Consider the following 19,793-nt stretch of genomic DNA (forward strand, 5'->3'; position numbering starts at 1 on the left):
GCGAACAGCCTACCATGCATGCCTCCACCTGATTGACCGGTCCGTGTCAGTGTTCCCTCGCAAGATGCATGCCTTCTGAATCACATCGAGTGGTCCAATGGACATATTTTCAACGATGGTGATGTCGATGCTACCTGTTGCTGTCATGTAAGTAGAATGGTCAAGTTTTTAACATTTACAGAGGTAGTCCGCAAGCACGGGACGAAACCTTGTCGAGGACACTAATTGACGAATAGCTGCAACTAGCCAAATTAGTTCAAACGTCTGCCCCTGATTCAAGGTGAGCTTAAAATTGCACAAGTTCTAATCATCAAACCAGAAGGCCATCACATTTGGGGATCATAAGGGAACACAAACTTGACCTTCCTTCAACAGCCGGTATAAACTTACATAATAAATCGATGGCCACCTCACTTTACAAAAACAAGCTGACCGGCCAACCCAAAATCAGGCCCATGGTAGATCACCATTCCGCGTGATCTGCCAGTTATACCCAGTATAACACTGTTTTTTGAGATAATACAACACAACTTATCTCCCTCCCCAAATACACAATTTACGGCACATGTACAACGGAGAAACACGAAAGAATACAATGCTTACTGACCTATCTATGCTCTGAACAAATCTGAACTGTATGCCGCCGCAACTCAAACCTGTATGAACTAAGAAAAAAATCTTCCCAAGATGACATGGGTCCTGCATCAACACTGACTCGATGGCTTTTTTTAACTTGAAAATATGCTTGAACTGGCTTTCTAAACTTGCCTTGCAGAGACATCCAGTTATCAAATCTGTTGTGGAGCAACCGTGAAGGTCAAATCGTGAGGCCGCAAGGCACTTTGAACTAGGTCTTGCACTGTTTTGTTTCGTCTACAAACATCTGAGATTTCTCCAAATCTGTCTGTTATGGTATGGAGACTAGACCCGGAAGCAGCATCAGATATGATGTTGAAGAAACGCAAACGTTCTGCATCTGTTAGGGCTTGTGGTGGTATAAGATTAATGCTTTCCCTTGCCCAGTTCAGCATGTTCCCACCAAAGGCTCTGCTAAGTGACAGCAGAACATAAGAAACCTGCAAAAAGGTACAAATCCACCCGTCAATTATCATCTTACTGTCTCATGCTTTGCTCTTAATTTTTTTTCAGTAATACAATAAAATATCAAAACTATAATTGGAATTCTCGTGCTGATTTTATGCACAAATGGCTGTTTACAACAGTGGTGTTCGTGATTTCATGGCCTCGATAAAGAGCCTGTTTGGCACAACCAGGAGCTGTTTTTCTCTCCTCAAGAAATGAAATAGGAGCCCGAAAAACTCTGCCTCCTTCAGTACACTGGCATAGAGCTTCCAGAGGGAGCCCCGCCAAACAAGGCCTAAGACTTCCCGTGGTACTAATGTTAGTTGAAAGCACCCAACTAAGTACAGCAGAATGTAGGTATGTGGGGATGAAAAAAAAAACAGTATGTGACACAAGGGAAACTAAAAATAATGTGGCTTATTTGCACCTGACGAGACAGCACAAATGCAATAATCACCATAATTAATAGCTGGAAGACATTCAGTTCCACCTTTACAGTCATTTTTTTCTATATTCTATACTCTTAAAATGATGGACAAATAGTGACCAGATAGAGTCCTAATGAGAGACTTCCTCCATTCCAAAAATTACGCTGTTTTAGTGCCTAGGTCAAACTTCTCTTTACTCTGACAAAGTTTATGGAAAATACATTAACACTGTGTTACCAAATAAATACTGTCAAGACATATTTTATGATGGATTTAGTATATTAATTGTTTATGTTCTAGATGTTGCTGCGTTTTTCTATAAACTTTGTCAAAGATATGTTACTTAGGGCAGAACTAAAACGACCTACATTTTTTGAACAGGGGTAGTATATCGGTAAGGAACTAACGTTCCATCCAATATGTTGTTATGTAGTGAGAAGGGTATTCCAGTAATTTTGTGACCAAATAAGAGATACATTTTGGCAAAAAAAATGTGAGCTATATTTGCCTCTTTGCATCAGTTTTTAGTGTGATATCTAATAACACAGGAGAATGTTGATTCATGCCTTTACGGCTGCTGGTAGAGCAAAAGAAAACATCATGTAAGACATGTTCTTTCTAGCTTCCGATAGAGCATAGAGTAGCGCTAGATAGGGTAGTTCAACAATTGTTCGCTGGACACGAATGTAACAAACAACAATGGAAATAACACTGTAAAATTAGTTTTCCTTTTAATACAATGACAATGCTCATGCACGTTTCAGTTTTTTTTTTTTTTTTTTTTTGAAAAAGAGATAGGAGCTTACAACCCACCTCCTCCAGACGACCAGATGGTAGCGCCCCTGTTAAGGCAGCAATCATTATTCTAGTAAGGGTTGCACCACGCTGAAGTATGATTGTGTTAATAACTTCACGGTACTGTCCCCCGTCAGATGAGTTTGGAAGGTCAATGACATCAGATAGAAAAGACAATATCGATTTACAGGCTTCCCTGTTACATAAAAGTTCAGTTACAACATTAGACTTCAATACTTCAATACGGTAAAATAAAACACAGGGAATACGAATATCGTTAAAAGTGTTTGAACAAGACTGCTAAGATGGTCAGATTCGGATCAACTCTGAAATGATTTTGATATATATCAATAAGGGCCTTGTTGTATGTATAGAGAATTTTTTGAATTTGAACCAACTCAAGCATCTTGTTCAAATGTTTATATATACCAGCCATTGCACAGTCAGAAAATCTTGAGGCCATTACCTGTGCTGTATAGTTATACCAGCCATTGCGCAGTCAACCAATCTTTGAAACATTTCTGTAGGTATAAATAGATCAGGACAGTAGCGAATACATCTTGATGCTAACAAATAGCAATCATCAGCTATATCTGGTCTGGCTGTAAAATCCTGAAAATATTGTGCAATTTGGTCACCTTTTGTGTTGCCAATATGTAATTTTCACCTAGGAATGAAAAGAAAGAACAATTACTTGAATCGTTCTGAGAAGCTGCACTGTATGGCTGAAGAGTATTTGTATCAAGCTAGTAAGATAGCCCGCACAAGATGGATCAGATCCAAAAATCTACAAAGAAAAAGAATTGTCAGAGAAAGGGAAAATACAGTTCAAGTTTACTCGACTCTTTGAAAATATAAATCAACCTTGATAACTTCACTGGACAAGTAAAGGAAGCAAGACTGTTTGTGTTGTTGGTATAGAGTTTGGATTTCTTCAAGCATTGCACCAATCGTCGTTCCCATGACCCTTCCACATGTCCTTACCTTCACCCAGAAAAGGCATGTTAGCATTAGTCAGCAGACAATGAATATCCAGATGGTATTGAAGTGACCACAAGAGATATTTGTAATCTGCTTCAATCCCCTTACTTCACTAGAAGCTAAAAGAACAAATTTAAAGCAAAGGGCTTATTTGCAATCTCCAACTCCAGATTTATTACTGGATGATAATTTGTACATTTTGGGAAGTACTGAAACAACAGCCTACAAAGCCCTGAATTAGGCATGATAATCTGAAACTTACAAACTACGTACACACTTTTATGCCAAGCACCCTGGTGCATCAGGCATGATAAACTGAATCTTACAAGGCTATGCTGTAGCCCATGCTCCACACTACTCAGAAAACATCAGGTAGATTCTCATTGCAACTTTTAATTAAACAGTTAAACCAAGGAACATTAGGAAACAGAGTTATTCAGACTCCATGTCTGATACAAGATAATAGTTCCATAATGCATTCTTGATGGCACTTGCATAAGATTTGAGCAGAAATTATATCAAACAATTAATATGCTAAAGAAGTCACAAACTTACAGCAAATTTGCAAGATCGGCATATTGACTCCATGGTGCGGGTATCCCATGCTCGTCTGTGCATAAGAGTATTTTGATAAAGTAGGAGTGGAGGGGAACATTCATGTATATAGCAGTAATAGGAACTTCTGTCAATAACTCCATAGCATCATACTTACTGATCAAAGATACTCTTGAGTGTCGGCCAATATCTATATACAGCTTCAGCAACTAGTTCTGGTTGTTTCACATTGCTGGAACAATTTGGACGATTTAGAAAACAAACGTATCTTTCAATGGAAGAAATTTAGAAATAGAAGGCCACCACCTGAAAATGCTTGATAGTCTGTCTATATGTACAGTTAAATGCCGAGCAGGGACTTGTTGAAAAACCTGATCACCTTGCTGGATTAATTCCTTTTATCAAAGCAAAAAAATTAGAATGGATAATTAGGCAGGTCCAATTGACTATAAAAAAGTGCTACCTACTTGCAAGGGATTTATTACTGGCTGGCAGATCAACTCCAGGGCTTTACTAGCAGATTCTGGTGGAAGCGTTGTAATAACCACACTGATCGAAATGTATCAGAATGCAACAGCGTGCAAGGTGAGTACTTGAGACAACCAAAAAGTTTTACTAACAAAAATAGCCAAGCTGGATGGGAGGAATCACAGAACCTTAGGGCTTCAACCAAATGCAACGAATCCTCTGAAGAAACTTTATAACCACCAACTCCACTGATTGCAATATGGTATATCTGGAAGAGGCTATCCAGGGACCCTGAGAACTTTGTCCTACAGTCTTATCACCAAAAAAGGATAATTTAAACAAACAGTAAACAATTGATGGCATCAAAACATAAATTTGGGCAAAACCAAAAGCAAGGATAAGATCCCCCATGTTGAAGTATAAAGTGGATTGGCCACCTCTTCCCAATGGCTTCAGCTTTTGGGTTCATCTGGTTGATGCATGAAACCTAACATGGTATCAAAACATGAAACCTAACATACTGAAACCTAACATGGCATCAAAACCAGAGGTTTACAGAAACCTATCATGGTATCAAAGCCAGAGGTATACTGTTATGTGGCTGCTAGGGTTGAAGGAGAGGCGGCTGAAGGCGTGACCAGTACCCACGCTACAGTAGCCGCGGGTACTGTTCACAGGGAGGCGGCTGTGAGCAAGAGGAGGCTAGGGTTTTGGGCGCTAGGAACGCCGGCCGCGGGGCTCTACCCACAGCCGGCAAGAGAGAAGGGATTTCCTTCTAATCTCTTGCTTTTGCTTGATTAGATTGATACATCTCCTCTCCTTATATAGAGAGGTTTACTTGACTTACATGCAAGGCTTACTTGACCCCTAAGGAAGCGACCCTTATCTCTAATTAATCATAACACTAATGGGCTATGGCACCAGCCCAGGCCCAATAGGTCCCTTACGTACTCTAACATATAATGAAATCTAACATGGTATCAAAGCCAGAGGTCTTGAGTTCGAGTTGTGGCAGAGGTGTCATTTAAGTGCTCCGCTCCTTTATTTCCACGTTTGCGCCTTGTATGTGGCTGCACGTGAGTGGGAGTGTTGAAGTATAAAGTGGATTGCCCACCTCTAAGGATGGGGACGGTGCTCCAAACGGGTACCCGCGGTTCTTCTCTAGTGTGACTAAATGAACTAAATTTTAGTTCATTTAGTTACACTAGAGAAGAACCGTGGGTATCCATTTGGAGGGACATCCCCATCCTTACCCACCTCTTCCCTATGGCTTAAGTTTTTGGGTTCATCTGGTTGGTGCATGAAACCTAATGCTCCATACTATTCAACACCACTGGCACTTTGCCACCAGACGCTATCACACACCAATGAGGAAATGGGGTGCCAAATCATGAATGGCATTTAATAGAATAGCCCATCTCAAATTTTACTACAGTCACAGGCAATAGCCCAACAATGCCAAGCTAGACTTACTAAAATAAATAAGATGATTCCGAAACAGATGCACAAAGATAATAAACTGCTAAGTAGATGCAGATGCATACCTTCACATATGTACTTAAAGGCCATAGAAGCAGCCGCAGCTGTATCCTCTGATGTATTCATACCCTTATTGAGAATATCAACTAGAGGTGGTAGAATAGATAATTCAGCTGGTGCAGCATCAATCCATTTTGAAAATGCTCCAATGGTCGAACAAACTGTAAATATATTTCAGAACATTGTGATAAACAGGCCAGGTAAACAATTTATTGCATGGCTATTATTATTCAAAAGCACGCAGCAAGTCAATATAACCAAGTAACTCAGTAACAATAAAAATCTGTCGATGGGAATAAGCAGCTCTAGCTGTCATAAACATTACTCCCTCCGTCCATTTATCTCCATCGTTTTAGCCTTTGGTGCAATGACCAAAGAGCAGAGCAAAAGCTCTCACTTTACATTTAATCATCTCAGGCTGGACATACATGAGTCACAGGCAAGAAACAACCAATGAGCAGCAAAGTTGCAATAAATACAGGCAAGTGGTAGCCAATGAGCAGCAAAGGGGCAATAAATGTAGGCAAGTCTCAAGCTAATATGAAGGAGATTTTTTAATAAAAAGTTTTTGCTTAGATGAAGGAGATAAATGAATGGAGGGAGTAACATCTTGATAGAGCTAATGAGCTACTGCCTACTGAGCAGGTACAGCATGAAATTAAATAAACACCAGAGCTAACGAGCTACTGCCTACTGAGCAGCATAAAACTAAATAAACACCGTGCAAAGACCAAGGACTTCTGAACTATCTTCACGGTGAAACATACCTGTTTGTAGCAACAGCTCATGGTGAGGAAGGCAGGGAAGCAGTGACATAACCTTTAGAAAACAATAACAGCGCATGATCAACACCAAATAAGAATTCAGTGCAAACAACGCAGGAAGCCCATGTTCCAATCACAGAAGGTCTTGTAGATAATCTAGTTAAGGAGGACCAACAGTAGCATTATGGGACAATCAATATGCTATCAATACCTGTGGTAAAATTTCTCGCTCCTCAATTGAGACTGATCTTGCAATTGCTTGTATACAGAACAGGGCAGCCTCTACAGGTTGCCACTTGGGGTTCTGCTCATTGTTGCAGCTCCCATATGCCTAAAATACAGAAGTGAAAAGCTGTTATTATTGAGAACTAAAGAATCTTTTCTGGTGCAACTCTGGGCAGGCAATAGTCAGTCAGTTTGAAAGAAAACTAAAGCCTGAGGTTAAGCAATCATCGTTACGTTGTTAATATCTACTCCTGTCCCAAAAGAATGAACACCTCGATTCTCGAGAAGTCAAACTTTTTTAAGTCTGACTAGATCTATGAAAATAGTATAAACATTTGTATCCCGAAATAAGTTTATTATGAAAATATATTCCACGATAAATCTAATGGTACTTATTACATATCATAAATATTAGTACTTTTTACATATATTAAATCAAACTTTAAAAAGCAAGATGTGCAATCTTTTTGGGATGGAGGGAGTAGAAACGAAAGACGGTTGGAACTCAAGCAGAGCCAAATGGCCAAAGTCTGTGATTGCATCCTATCTTGACTATGCAACTGTGCCCTCTTGGTCTCTTTCACAGCTATTTTGCACACTTCATGATCAATGGCCGTTTATTTATCATCACCATTCTGTCCTACTCCTTGCCATCTTGCAGCAGTGATCTCTCTGTTCTTCCTTTGGCTTGATTTGACACATCTCTTTATTCTCGTCGAGTTAAGTCTCCAAAGCAAGGTTCATATTTGAAGTACCATCTGTGAAGACTAGAGGTATTGGAGGAGGTCATTTTCTACATCGACATTGTCCAAGAGTTGCATGCTTCGACGACATCTTCGATCTTGGATTTTGAATGTAATTAGTCTCTTTTATTTTTCAAGTCTACTGCATAGTGCCAGCTCTCCTCAATACTATCATCCAGTTTAGTCTCCCTTATTTGTAACAGGGAATCCATAACTAACACACAAAAAAAAGGCCAAGTATGCTGAGCTACAAGAATATGTCAGTCTCAATAAGTCTCCACTTGTGTTGATCTGATACATCAGGATTCAAATGGAATACCTCTAAAACTTCCCAAAGCTGTACATACTCAATCAGCACCTGTACTGTTAATGCGCCTCAAATATCCAAAATCCATCTGAGAATTCTCATAAGCACTTCATGTCGCAACTAGCCCAACCCACCAAAATCCATATACACGAAAGTCAGAAGGGCCAGACAAACCTATGCCGGAATACACTCATTCTGTCTAGACTATATATGGAGACATGAAATCATTGTTTCAATAAAAGAAAAGCCTTCTGGAGAAGGAACTCACGTTATAATACAGAGCACAAGATGCCAAAGTAACCGAGAAACTAAACAAATCACAAATCACAAAATATATCAAGGAAACTGCCAAGCCAAAGGGTTAGCACAAGATCTCAGAAATAAAACAAGAGAAAAAGTTTAAGTCACCTGAGCTAGCTTGGTGGAAAGTAGTTTTAGCGTCAAGTCACCCCCAAGAACTTCAGTTGCATCAAGTAGCACATCACTAACAGCTGAAACACAAATGGCCCTAATTATGTCTTACAACTGTATTGCACAAGATAGGCAAAATAGACTGATGAAACCAGCTAAAAGAAACCAGGTACTGTACCATATCTAACATGTCTAAAATCCCTGCGGTCTTCCTCGGAAAAGGTGTGGTAGTCCTCAGGGTATTCAACTCGGAAACTGACCTGATCCAGAAATCAACACAATATATGAAATCAGACACATGAAATGAAATAACTCAGTGGACATTGCCGATTTCATTACATGGCAAGATTATAGGGAGGATGTTAATAAATCCTCAGTCCTCAAATACGTACCAAAGACACCAGAGTTTCAAACTTTGGACGAAATATTTGTAATCTTCTGTTTTTCTCAGCTTCGATTGCCACCTCTGATCCATAGGATACATAAGAGTCCCTAAAACACATGAAGCATTGATAACATTATTTCTCAGGCAAAGCACATGATGTTTAATTAGGTTAGTCAATTACCTCCTGATCAGGTTACGCTTAAGACGGTGCCAGAAATTAAACGTCATAGAGGAAATATCAAATTCCAGATGAGAAGTAACTTCTAGCAATGAGTTTACTATTTGAATTGAATCATCTGAACCTGGTAAAGCTCAAACATTACAAGTAAATAAATGGGTCATTGGCAAGAGCTGTGGCAATCAAGTCAACATTAAAAGTAAATAAATGAATCATCTCAATGGTGATCAGCATAATCCATGAAATTTACCTGTGGCAATCAAGTCAACATAGGATTCACCCATGTCTGCATATAAACGAGCAATAGCTTTTACATCTTCTTCATCCTGAAAATGTGCCAAAGGGTCATAAAAAATAGAAGCAAAACAACACATGCATTTCTACATATTTGCCAAACACTCAAGGTATAAACATATAAAATATAACAAAACGATAAATATAATAAGCACTTGTTAATATATTTTCTTGCGGAGTTTAGTGGCAATAAAGGAGGAATAGGAAATGTTGGGCCAGAGGAGTAGTCTGTTCCTAGGGATCTGTATGTACTGTAGCAGTGAGAGGACAGACACAGAGCATGGGGAGAAATGATGAAAGCCTTGGTAAAAGCTTGATAGGCCATGTTCAATGCCACATCAGGACTATCACTAATCTAACAGTGATTTGGGCCACTAGCCCACTACCAGAAATAGAGCTACATTTAGGGGTCTCACAAAGTATTTTCCCTCTGCTAATCAGCTGCCCTACTGGCTTTTGTTTATCATAGCATCTTCCTCAACAGTCAGATTATTTTAAAAGCTCAGAATTGGATGCATTTGTGTTTGTTCAGAAGCAAAAGTTAAAAATTTACATTCAAAAGATGCACTAAAAGAGTTTGCTTAGACAGAAAACTGTGGATTCATGGGTAAAATAACTTTATCAGCTCAAACAACAACACAACATTTTAGTTCTATTTGTTAGACAGGATTATATAAGTATGATTACGTTTCTATAAGCCACACCTGTTCTTGCCTATATATTCATGTACATTGTATCTCAACAATCAATCTACTACTTCTTGCAATCTACAATGCTTGGCCTTGTTTAGTTTCCAAAAAATTTTGCAAAATTTTTCAGATTTCCCGTCACATCAAATCTTTAGATGCATGCATGAAGTATTAAATATAGACGAAAATAAAAACTAATTGCACAGTTTGGTCGGAATTGACGAGACGAATATTTTGAGTCTAGTTAGTCCATAATTAGATAATATTTGTCAAATACAAACGAAAGTGCTACTATTCCTATTTTGCAAAAAATTTTGGAACTAAACAAGGCCTTACACCTTTCCATTGCACATTCCAATGACAGATAACCAATAGAGAGCTAGAGTGACTCATTCCAAAGACAGATAACAAACAGAAATTTTGAATTTTCCAGAATCAACAACGAAGTACATTAATCCCCCCAAATGATATATGCGGGCATTAAGATTGAAGAGATAAAATTAACACTCAACACATGATGAAGAGGAATTTGACAGTGACCGTCCATGCAGAATATGGCCAGAGATGTCATACCTTAGATGGATCTTTGAGCTGCTCTTTCAGACCCATAATATGAGGGACAAGAATTTGAATGAGCGGCATTTGCTCAGCAATAGTACCAGAACCATGAGATACAGTAGCATGTATCAGTTCAGAAGTAACTGGAAATTAGAACATTAACTATGTATCAGTGATGTTCCAACAAAACCAAAGGCATGAGAATTATTGGACTAGTCATCTTAGTTGTAACTAACTATAGCCATTCCCAGTACTAACTACTGCCATTCTCAGTAGGGATGCAAGTTCACTTGCTTGGGGGTCATTGGGTCGACCCAAAACTTGTGAAAACAAACTAGAACGGCATGCCACATAGATAACTTAGGAGAAAAAATGAACCAAACTAGCTGACATAGAAAACACTGTGTATCCACTTGGATACCTAGCTTGGAGTGTTGGTTTGGCCAAGCTTAGTTTATCCCCTAAACCAGCTTTTACTACATTATCAGCCCAGATAATCAAGCTAATGCGACAAGCTTGCAAGCTGTTTGGAAGAATATTGAGCAAATAACAGTGACTCTTTAATATTAATCCCATGCAAGTTGGGCACACTAGAGATATGTAATGTTTCTGCCTTTTATTAAGCAAGCAAGAAAGACAGATGACTAATCATCCTCGCTTCAATTGGATATCAGAACCACAGTAACAGAATCATGAGAGCCAAGTGGATAAAATATAAATTCCAAACATCAAATGTATGCTAGCGTGCAAACAGGATACTTCATAGTTCATACAATGAAGCAGCTGGAGGAAACAATGTGGACTCTGGTGGAAGGCAATGGTACGTGAAGGGGACGACAGCTTTGGTATCCAGGGTTCACCACCTTCGACCCTCGACCCGGATTCGTCGACCCCGACCCAGGTTCGCGGGTTCATTTTCGAACCGAAGTGTAAAAATCTCTCAGAAGTAGCGTACCACGTACCGCGACCCCGTACCTTGACCCCATCAACCCATAAACTTTGTGACTATGTGCAGGACTGCTACCCGCAAATCTTTACAGGCTGTAGTGGCAAGGGCAATGTGAGAGTATCCTGGACTTCCCATGTATACAAACAAAAATAGAATGGAGCATGAAAATCCTTCAGGGGCACAGTTTCTGAATATGGTCTAAGCAAGTCTGCCTGTTTTGACCTCTGCGACTGGCAGGACTGAATGAGAATTTGGCGTGCCAAACTGCATAGCTTTGTCTTCTGTGAGAACATAGAGGACATGATGTTGCAAAAACCAATACGCTAGGAGCGCGTTGCACAGGGATCCCACAAGGAAGTCATGGCCCATGCCTCATGATGATGCAGCCACACAGCCAGCCTCCAACCAACGGGTCACTAATACCTTGAGCACCTAACTTCACTTCGTCTATCAGAAAACTGCCCTAAGATCTTCCCGTTTTATCACCCTCTTGAGAGATGCACGTACTGAAGTTGATTTGGTTATTGAAGCTTGTAGGACCCTCATTGAACCCATGTTGAAACAATGAAAACAACAAAACCTGCAGCGGTTGGCTACAAACTCGAAACCTGCACTAGGTGTCAATATATTCCTGCTTCAAGGGGCAGCATGTTGAATCCTGGTACCTGGAATCTGATACCTGGTACCAGATACATAGCATTTTTAAGGAATAGATTATTGGGTAGTCAAAGGGTTGTATTATGTTGTTCCTAAAATGTTGAGGTGATGTCCTACAATGCAGTCAAATCATCATAGATTTGTCTCACAAAAAAGAACTATCTTAGTTCTGGTCAACATTATCTAGTAGATATCTAATCACCATCTGAATATGTTATGTGTTTATGCACCTTCAAAGTTGAAAATGCTTTCATATTATTGTAATTCTATTAGGCCATTTTATGTATATTTAGTGGGAACTCACAACCACAGTCGTACTCAAATATTGTCACTGTTATGTCAAGTGGATGCATGAACACCATTAAAGGAAAAAAAAAAACATGACCTGCAGGGGGCAAAGACAGCCCCCAGGTATTGCATTAAGGCCTTGTTCAGTTGGCAAAATTTTGGGATTTTAGGTACTGTAGCACTTTCGTTTGTATTTGACAAATATTGTCCAATCATAGACTAACTAGACTCAAAAGATTCGTCTCACAAATTACATTTAACTGTGTGATTAGTTTTTGTTTTCGTCTATATTTAATACTCCATGCATGTGCCGCAAGATTCGATGTGACGGGGAATCTAAAACTTTTGGGAAAGCTTTTTGGGAACTAAACAAGGACTAAGAAGAAGACCTTCTCACGCAGGTTGAGAAAACCCACCAACCCCAGCGCCACCGATACACAGCGGTACCGGAGCCCATGTGATAACAACCACAACCAGGGCCTGGCCTTAGACCTGTGATTTGGCGCGGGAGTCACCCCAGCCTAAAATTTTCTCCCACGGGGAGTCGAACTCAGGACCTGAGTCACTGAGTGCTACTCAGACCACCTAACCAACTCAGCTAGAGGCCCTTTCGCCCATTAAAGAACAATAATCCTATGAGCTCTGCTATGTTTAGAATCTTGAACGTGAAATAATTAATTAATAAGTAGTAAGAACTATAGGAATGCCCCATGTGTTGCTGCGGCCTGCGGGGATCACAGACGGCATTGCACGGACAGATATGGTTCGAAATGGAAATCAGACAGCCTATCATTATTGGCTTATGTGGATCATTAGTATAGATAGCTTAGCTTACATGAAGAGACAGACTCATAAATGAACATTAGTGGTCATAGAAGCACACCAGAAAATGGTCATAGAATTGTGTATAGAATTCAATTGGTTATGTGGCAAAAGGATGAAAAGTATAAGATAACAAAAGTTGAACAGCCTGAGTACAATAGAAATTAAAGGCATATTTAGAACAATACCATTTACAGCTGCCTCCAAGAATTGATCAGAGTTCAATGAAGAGAGTGCCACATGGACCAAAGGATGTGATGCGAGTTCAGAGGCAGAGATTCTGGCAGAAAGAAGACTTTAATTATAATTACTGAAATCAATACTGTTAACCAGCAGTAGCATAAGAACAGAATGAGACATACTACAACAGCTACACTTTCAAGGAATGAAGTATCACTATCACTATCAGAACACCAGAAACTTCATACCCATGACAGAAACGAAGCCAAGAAGAAAAACCCTCCAAAACCTGCAAAGGAACAATCAAAGATACACTATAAATGCAGGTTGTTGTCTCACTACTGAAATGTATCTCAGAATTGCAAGTTCACTTCTACATTTCAATAAAAAGAACACTGAAACATGAATTGGATGCTTCTCCTCAAAAAAGATACCATGAAGATGTGACATTGTTGTATGTAAAGATAAAAGGTCTGTTAACTCACATCTGAGGTAGTTTACACAAAGTGGATATTACATTTGCATGTACAAAATAAATGGACAGTACATTATATACTAAGGTCTCAGTTAGACACGATCTACCAGAGTCAGTGTACAGGGCAGAATATATATAAACTGTAAGGACCAGCAACTAGGATATTAGCTCCAAAGTTATTAATCAAGGTAGCGAGCTCCTTGAGGGAAAGCTATTGACAACCATCAAAGTAACTGAAGGACAACTACAAATCTGTTACTACTTAAAATATACGGACAGGTTTCGTCCAACGAAAAAAACGTGTGCACGCCTCCGTGGGCCCCAACGTCCGCACAGCACCCACAAGGTTCCATTCCAGTCGTGCGCGCGCAGCCATCAAGACTCTGACTCCGAGACGACTTACTATGCAGTATGCTGTCCTGTTCACGTCGAGTTCGAGTTGGAGGGAGACAAGTTCTGATCTACAAAAGCCACTGCGTTCATGGTAGCATTGTCAAGTTCCTAGGTGTCCAGTCTGCAATTCGTACCATCCAGAAAGAAGACCAAACACCAAAATTGTTGCCTGAGGCGGACGCTCCTCCAAATCGGAATCGAAAAATCCAGCACCCAGCATGAAAACAGCCCAGCCGCGTCAGTGCCAACATAGGAGAAGGTGACAAGGTGGTTGCCATGGCTGAGACGGAAGCTCCTCCAAATCAGAATCGAAAAAAAATTCAGCGTGTGGGCAAGGCCACCGCCGCCGGGCGTGGCCCACGTGCGGGCAAGAACAGGCGCCGTCGTCGCTGGGCAAGGGCCACTTGCGAGCAAGGCCAGGCGCGGCCGCCGCCATCAGACACAGCCCACACACAGGCATATGGGGAGAAAGAGAGAGAAGGGGCCGTTGGTGCCTTGCGGCTTCTGGACGCAGTACCCGTGAAGGAGCAAATCGATGGGACGAGGAAGAAGATAGCAAAAGGCAAGGATAGTATTAAAATAGATATGACAAAATGGGTCACATTTATTTTGAACACAATGCCAAAACCGTTGATTAGTATTCTTTTATACCTTCTACAGCTAAGTTGGCAATAACATGGTAAGTTATAGAAAGAAGGAACAAGGGGTGTGTTCAAAAAAAAGGAAGGAACAAGGGATGCCTGTACATTATCACTTACATGCACAGCAATTCACCGTAGTTTCAGGAGAAGATTAGAAAATAGTTGAGGATTCCTAATGTAAAATCATCTATTAACTTTTTATTTTTATTATTTTCTAAAACTGGTTTAATTAGCTTAAACTACACAATATAGGTGATAAAAATCATGAAAGGCCTTTGTATTTTTATGTAGTTAGATTTATAGATTAATTAATATGTGTCTTCATAGATAAGGGTAAAACTTTGCGGCCCGTGCAATGCACAGGCATAAATCTTGTTTATGGAAGAAAGGAGAGTAGCACATAAAGGGCCCTATCATGGGAGCACATTACATGTGCATGCAGCAGAGTAGGTAGAAAATAAATAGCTAAGCTCTGAACAAAAAAAATGAATGCCTAGGCACAACCTCTTTATGCATCATAACACTAAAGGGATTAGTATCATAAAGGAAATGTTGAAGAGGAGGAAATAAACCTGTTCTTTCAGCTGATCAATGGCCATGCAAGCAGTTAATAAACCAATAGCAACATTAGCAGACGAACAAAGATCAATCTCAAATTGTCTGCGCCTTTCAGGACGAGCCGCGATTTTATAACTGGAAGTTTCCTGTAAACACAACAATGGACAAAGTTCAATTTCACTGAGACCGACACACTGCATAACAATATATGGAATTATGGATGTTATGCACGAGCCAATTTTGGTAACTTAAGTCACATGAATAAATCTATGAGAAAGAATTGTGTCCACCATAAACGCCCAGGATTGTTACAGGGGATCTTTTTCTGTTTTGGTGGGTGTGTTGGTGTGCGAGGATTGGGGGGTCTCCCCTAATCTTTTGTATTTGTTCACTTCTTTCTTAATGAAATGACGCGCAGCTCTCCTGCGTAGTTCGAGAAAAAGAAGTTACAGGGGGGGATCTGGCCATCCATGTAAGGTGGCTAGAAATTTGCCAAAGCTCAAGTGCAGGCAAATAGAAGGCTGGCAGTTACAGGCTGGGTTGTGCGCATGTGGCACAGAACATCCCAGATGATGCTCTTGGCACAGATGGCCATAGATCTTCATGACTCATGATCCTTGGACTAAACAGTGGCGGTAGCCTCATAATAGAGCAGAGCATGTCACAGGCAGTGGATAGAAATATCAAAGTAGTCAGGTACAGCAGAATGGACAAGAGGCAAAGAAGAGGAGCGTAGGGATTTGGAGAGGAGGGGGGGTAAGGATGGCAAGAGATGACAGAAGTGAGGCTACTTTGAAGGAAGCGGTATAAAGTTAAAGAAGTATTCTCTCTCAGAGTCTCAGCCATTCTCAAAATCCCCGTGTATGTAAAATTGTGAGAGAACAAGAAAAGGACCACAGCTTTAACTTCCATTAAACTTTGTTTTACAGTTTTGTTTGAGTTTTTCAGTTTTTTTCCTAGAACACAGGGCTCAGGAGAGCTGCATATCTTTGTCTTAAAGAAGAGAAAAGGGTAGAAACCCTTGCGCACACAAGAAATTCACCATACATATGCACCTTTGCCAAAAAAAAAAAAAGGATGACCAAACCGTGTTTTGGATAACATAGGTGTGTCAGTTTTTGATAAACAGCTTGAAGAACACATACGTACCTGCGGCAAAACTATAAGCAGTTCAAGGAAGCCTGGAATAAATTCTGGATGAGCTTTCATTTCATCGCTTAGCCAATTCACAATTCCACCAGCTCCCCAGTCCTCTACTGGTACATGCACAGCCAGAGCAGCAATTGCAATGCAAATCTGAAGATGGTCCAAAGTGTGTTAGTGTTACAACAATTGTGTTAGCATAAACAATGCTTGTAACTCTATATTTTTACCTGTGTTCTAACTTTTTGTGGTCCCTTATTAAACTTTTTCAGCAATACCTGCAAACGCAACACGTTTACATAAAAAATAGCAAAGCTCCTTAAAAGGTCAACCAGGTACTATAACAAGGCTAAGAAATCAAAAGGACGAGATAGGAGAACACAGTATACATTGCAATAGAACTTCAAAAGCAGAGTATTCCATATAACAACACAAAGAGGCACAAATTATATCCTGCATTGTTCTATTCAATAGTCATTGCCCCCAAAGATAGCATTAGGTCTACCTTGATACATACACAGCAATCAGCTTCCAAGGTTTGGTGGTTTGGCAACCCTTGAAGTGAAAGAAAGGTGTTTGCTACCGAAAATAAATAAATGTTCCCTATGCATGTACTAGTCATTGCCCCAAGGTAACATTAGCTCCACCGTGATATATGCACAGCAATTAGCTTCCCAGGTTTGGCAGTTGGGCAACACTTGGAGTGATAGAAAGGTGTCCGCTGCCCAAAATAAATAAATGTGCCCTTGTATAGAAGTTTACTAAACTTCGGCTTGATGGTGGTGTCTCCTACTGGGAGTCGGGGAGTGAGTGGGATATTTAAGGGCTAGGGAACAGAAATACTACCTCCAATTCCAAATGTGGGTCATTTCATACGATTACATTATCTGGTCAAACTTAACTTGGACCACCAACACATGAAAAATTACGTTGATTCACAATCACAAGTCCACAACACACGGATGATGTTACCATATGCATCATGGAAAATATTTCCATAATATAAAATTTTCACTATCCAAAATATTTTAACAGAAGTCGCAAGCCAAAGTGTCATAGTGGAGACCGTGTCGCTGTCACGACGACCTACATTTGGAATCAAGGGGGTAGTTTTTAGTTTCAAAGCTCATACTGTAAATTAGCAAGGTTAGATGCGACTAGAAAAGGTTTCTGACTTTCTGTTTACTGCTTCAGTCTGTTTATAATGCTTTCTTTTGAAAGTCTAGACTAGTGAATTGACTTCCAAATTATGTAATTATATGAAAAATAATATGATACACAAATACTTGCATGTGTTTTACTTTGTGCAAATACTATGTGGTATTTTTAAGCCACTTAGAGGTCACAAACCGCAATAGAACTACATGGTGTCCCTAGCTAACTTCTATCCGCAATATACAACATAGATACTCTGTAAAATAAACTTCACAAGACAGTGCTTACATATAAAGAATCCTGTAACGATCGAAAAGCTTCCGAGGGTAACTCTTCAAAGTCCCTTTGTACCTACAAATAACATGGAATGGTATTACTGAGAATCACTGTGAAAACTAAGTAAACTATAACATTTCTAGATAGTTCTGCAAGGTGCGGCTACACCCCTTTCTGTTTACCTTGCTTCTGAGGGTCTGAGAACAAAAGATGAGAGTTTCCAAATTACTGCTTTCATCATGAAGTAAACTGTCAGCTACCTGCATAGGGAGAATGACAAAAACACTCAAATATGCTCAACTTGACAATAAATGGCTGCAGTATACTCCCTCCGTTCCTATATACCCGGCGTGCACAGCCCTGTTTAAGATACCAAGACTCTTCAAGAAAAATGTGTGCTTTGTATTAACTGCGTTGCAATTAGCACCCACGCTACTGGCCAAAAAATCATCTGGCTGCATGCAGGTGACGTTTCAGTTCTGGCCATGCATGCATGTCGCTTGTTAATTAGAGTAGTATTCCTGCGGAGTAATGAGCAGGTCCCTCGACCGACCAGCCCGTGTCCTATTGTGGCCAAAAAGAAAAACGCTTGCACGCCGGGTATATAGGAACTGAGGGAGTAATACAATGTCAAAGAAAAATCATCTACCATAATCCAGAATACATTCCAAGCTGACAAGAAACTGTAAATTTTATACAAACACACTATATATGCACTGAAAACTTTGGTCAATTCACACAAGTGCATTGCCAATGCACAACTCTATCATCCCTTCATCTTCTTAAATCATCACTTCCTAACAGCAGTTTGTTCAAAGGCCTGGATAGCCACAGCAACACGTTACACATCACAACCTCCAATTACAGGAGATGGACTAAGTTGAACCAGTCAGTGGCATACTGGCATCGCATCAAGCTCGCATAGATGTCCTATGAAAGACACTAGGATGAAGCTCAACTTGTCTATTTGCCTCGTCAGCGTTCACTAGAAAGTAGTAACCCTAATCTAGAAGGAATTAACAGGATTAAGAAGTTAAACTGTACCTAAAAGATCCAGTCTTTTGAGTTTTCCAAACTAATGCACACCAACTGAGACCACAACCATCCTGCATTAGACATCCTACCAGCAGCCTCAGCTGTAGCAGACACATTGAGCAGTCAAAAGGGGTCAGAACAAAATCCCACTCCTACAAATCTAATCGCAATCCCAAATTGTCCTATGGAGCTAGATTAGGACAGATACAGAACCACTCCCAACGGTGATACAATTCACCCTAGTTCAGGCCGAATTCACACGATTGCATGAAAATCCCACGCTTAGCGGACCCAAGTTAGCAGCGTCCCACTCCCTAAACACAGAACCAACCCTCACCCAGCTAAGGACACGAACAGGAAGAGAGCGGATCGAAAGGAGAAGCGTGCGCACACCTGCCAGGCGTCGAGCGTGTGCTGGAACTCCTGAAGCCAGCGGTCGGCGGCGGTGCGGATGGCGTCGTCCGGGTGGTGGTACAGTGCCGCGAGCGCCTCCTTCACCGTCGCCGTCGCCTGCGCCTCCATGACAGCGACGGCCTCCCCCAGCTCTAACCCTCACTCAGCCGCCTACTCCTCCCTCTCCCCGCCGCTTGATGTAATCTACCGGTGTATTCCTCCGGCAAGCTGGTTGGATCTGCCGAGGGATTCGTCCGGTGGGTAGGGTTTAACAGAGGAAAATTTGAAACGAGGTGAGGATGGGAGCAGACGAGTCCGGCCGTGTTTTTTGGGTTGCGCGTGCCTGCGCGATTCGACGAGAAAAATTAGACGGACTTGTTTTTAAAAAAAAAACATTTTTCTTTTTTGTTTGGCTTTCGCGTAAT

At 40.6% G+C, this 19,793-nt stretch overlaps 1 protein-coding gene across 1 annotated transcript; it reads right to left on the reverse strand.

Moving 5' to 3' along the window:
* On the reverse strand, window positions 340-19,736 carry LOC8070484 (transportin MOS14). The gene is made up of 27 exons (XM_021465639.1): window positions 19,369-19,736; window positions 18,123-18,200; window positions 17,953-18,015; window positions 16,740-16,787; window positions 16,516-16,662; window positions 15,381-15,512; window positions 13,548-13,588; window positions 13,308-13,399; window positions 10,419-10,546; window positions 9,113-9,188; window positions 8,866-8,986; window positions 8,692-8,791; window positions 8,478-8,559; window positions 8,297-8,379; window positions 6,825-6,944; window positions 6,617-6,668; window positions 5,855-6,010; window positions 4,499-4,622; window positions 4,310-4,391; window positions 4,149-4,237; window positions 4,000-4,074; window positions 3,843-3,897; window positions 3,171-3,290; window positions 3,001-3,093; window positions 2,773-2,918; window positions 2,325-2,502; window positions 340-1,076 (listed from the first exon to the last, which is right to left on the reverse strand). Exons 1-27 carry the CDS (start codon window positions 19,495-19,497, stop codon window positions 789-791), a joined length of 2,898 nt encoding a protein of 965 aa, XP_021321314.1. The 5' UTR covers window positions 19,498-19,736; the 3' UTR covers window positions 340-788.

The sequence above is a fragment of the Sorghum bicolor genome, chromosome 1 (genome assembly GCF_000003195.3).
Source record: "Sorghum bicolor cultivar BTx623 chromosome 1, Sorghum_bicolor_NCBIv3, whole genome shotgun sequence".
Classification (NCBI taxonomy): Eukaryota; Viridiplantae; Streptophyta; class Magnoliopsida; order Poales; family Poaceae; genus Sorghum; species Sorghum bicolor.

Excerpts from the sequence above, each read along its gene's own strand:
- LOC8070484 (XM_021465639.1), bottom strand. The coding sequence starts at position 19,497 with ATGGAGGCGCAGGCGACGGCGACGGTGAAGGAGGCGCTCGCGGCACTG. Across the intron at positions 4,238-4,309 it reads CAGTAATAAATCCCTTGCAA|GAATTAATCCAGCAAGGTGA; the intron begins GTAGGTAGCACT and ends CTTTGATAAAAG. Across the intron at positions 3,094-3,170 it reads TGTCCAGTGAAGTTATCAAG|ATTTTTGGATCTGATCCATC; the intron begins GTTGATTTATAT and ends TTTTCTTTGTAG.